We start from the raw sequence: 1,611 nt of genomic DNA, 5'->3' as shown, positions 1-1,611 counted from the left end.
CTCACCCTTCCTCCTCCTCCTCCTCCTCCCACCCGTCCTCCGCTCCCCTCCCCGCTTTGCCGTTGGCCGCCCTCGGAAGCCCCCCGAACGCGGCGCTCAGACACGCGGCCTCGGCTCCGATCCACGCCACGTAGAACCGCATCCGGAAGGCGAAGAAAACGGCGGAGATGTAGAAGAAGCGGAGGAGGAGCGGCAGCCTTTCGAAGCCCCCCCCGCCGCGGAGCCCCTCCACCGGGAAGAGCCGCGCCGCCAGCAGCCCCGCGGCGCCCAGCAGCGGCGTCCAGCGGAGCCGGAGGAGGACGGAGGACGCGGGCAGCGGAGGCGGGGGGCGGCGGACCCAGCGCTGGTGGGTGGAGAACCGGTAGAAGGGGCCTGAAGGGGGGCGGGGGGGGAGAAGGGGGTTATGGTGGCGCCCAGAGGGACAGCGGGGAGCCATAGGGACCCATAGGGACAGTGGGGACCCATAGGGACAGCAGGGATCCATAGGGACAGCGGGGACCCATAGGGACCCATAGGGACAGCGGGGACCCATAGGGACCCACAGGGACCTCAGGGACCCCATAGGGACCCATAGGGATCTCAAGGACCCCATAGGGACCCCCCGGACCCGCAGCCCCACCCACCTGTCAGTAGCCCCAGGTAGCAGTAGCTGTAGCACAGGACGTCAATCACCCCGGGGCAGCCAATCGCCTTTTTCCCGAGCTTCGACGTCACTTCCGGCCCCGCCTCCAGCTCCTCCTGCACGTCCCAGGCCAGGCTCACCAGCTGGGGGCGGAGCCACGATCATTAGGCCACGCCCCCTCATATAAAGCCACGCCTCTCCACGTGGTGGGCGGAGCTCGACGCTGCAGAGACACGCCCACTTTCACAGGTCCATAGAAACCCATAGAGACCCATAGGGACCCATAGCGACCCATAGAGACCCACAGGGACCCACAGAAACCCCATAGAGACCCATAGGGACCCATAGAGACCCACAGCGACCCCATAGAGACCCATAGAAATCTATAGAAACCCACAGGGGCCCCAAAGAGACCCATAGAGACCCATAGAGACCCATAGAGACCCACAGGGACCCACAGAGAGCTATGGGGACCCCATAGAGACCCATAGGGACCCACAGAGCCCCATAGAGACCCCATAGGCCCCATAGGGACCCACAGCCCCGCCCCATGGCAGCACCTTGAGGGTGAGCAGCAGCTGCAGGGCGTTGGCGTAGGGGGGCGGGGGGGGCAGCCCCCAAACCGGGGCGGTGCGGAAGAGCAGCAGGTAGCCAAAGGTCCACAGCATGGAGCCCGCCCCACAGCGCCTATGGGGCACAGGGGGGGGTCAGGGGACTCTGCCCCACAGCGAGCCTGCCCCATAGGGACGGCCCCATAGGAAACCGCCCCCCACCCCATAGCGAAAGTCCCCCAGAGAGAAGCACCGTAGGGACCCCCAAAGACCCCATAGAACCCCCTCAGCCCCGCCGTGACCCCTAAGGCCCCTCCCAGCCCCACAGCCCTCCCCACAGGGACACCCCACCCCATAGGGACACCCCGCCCCATAGAGCCCTACCACAAAACCACAGCAGTGGGGAAGTGGGGCCCACACCTTCCTGCCTCCCCCCCC

At 66.9% G+C, this 1,611-nt stretch overlaps 1 protein-coding gene across 1 annotated transcript; it reads right to left on the bottom strand.

Annotated features, from left to right (window-relative positions):
• Positions 1 to 3: 3 nt before the first annotated feature.
• Positions 4 to 1,309, bottom strand: MBOAT7 (membrane bound O-acyltransferase domain containing 7; the record flags this gene model as incomplete). The annotated part of the gene is made up of 3 exons (XM_042892191.1): positions 4 to 372; positions 624 to 765; positions 1,183 to 1,309. Coding segments are annotated over 3 exons (638 nt in total), but the record flags the coding sequence as incomplete, so codon positions are not given.
• Between the last annotated feature and the right edge of the window lie 302 nt (positions 1,310 to 1,611).

Source organism: Lagopus leucura, unplaced genomic scaffold (genome assembly GCF_019238085.1).
Source record: "Lagopus leucura isolate 7727_CA_CO unplaced genomic scaffold, USGS_WTPT01 33449-0_obj-0_obj, whole genome shotgun sequence".
NCBI classification, from domain to species: domain Eukaryota; kingdom Metazoa; phylum Chordata; class Aves; order Galliformes; family Phasianidae; genus Lagopus; species Lagopus leucura.
This window is presented reverse-complemented; position numbering and strand designations above follow the sequence as displayed.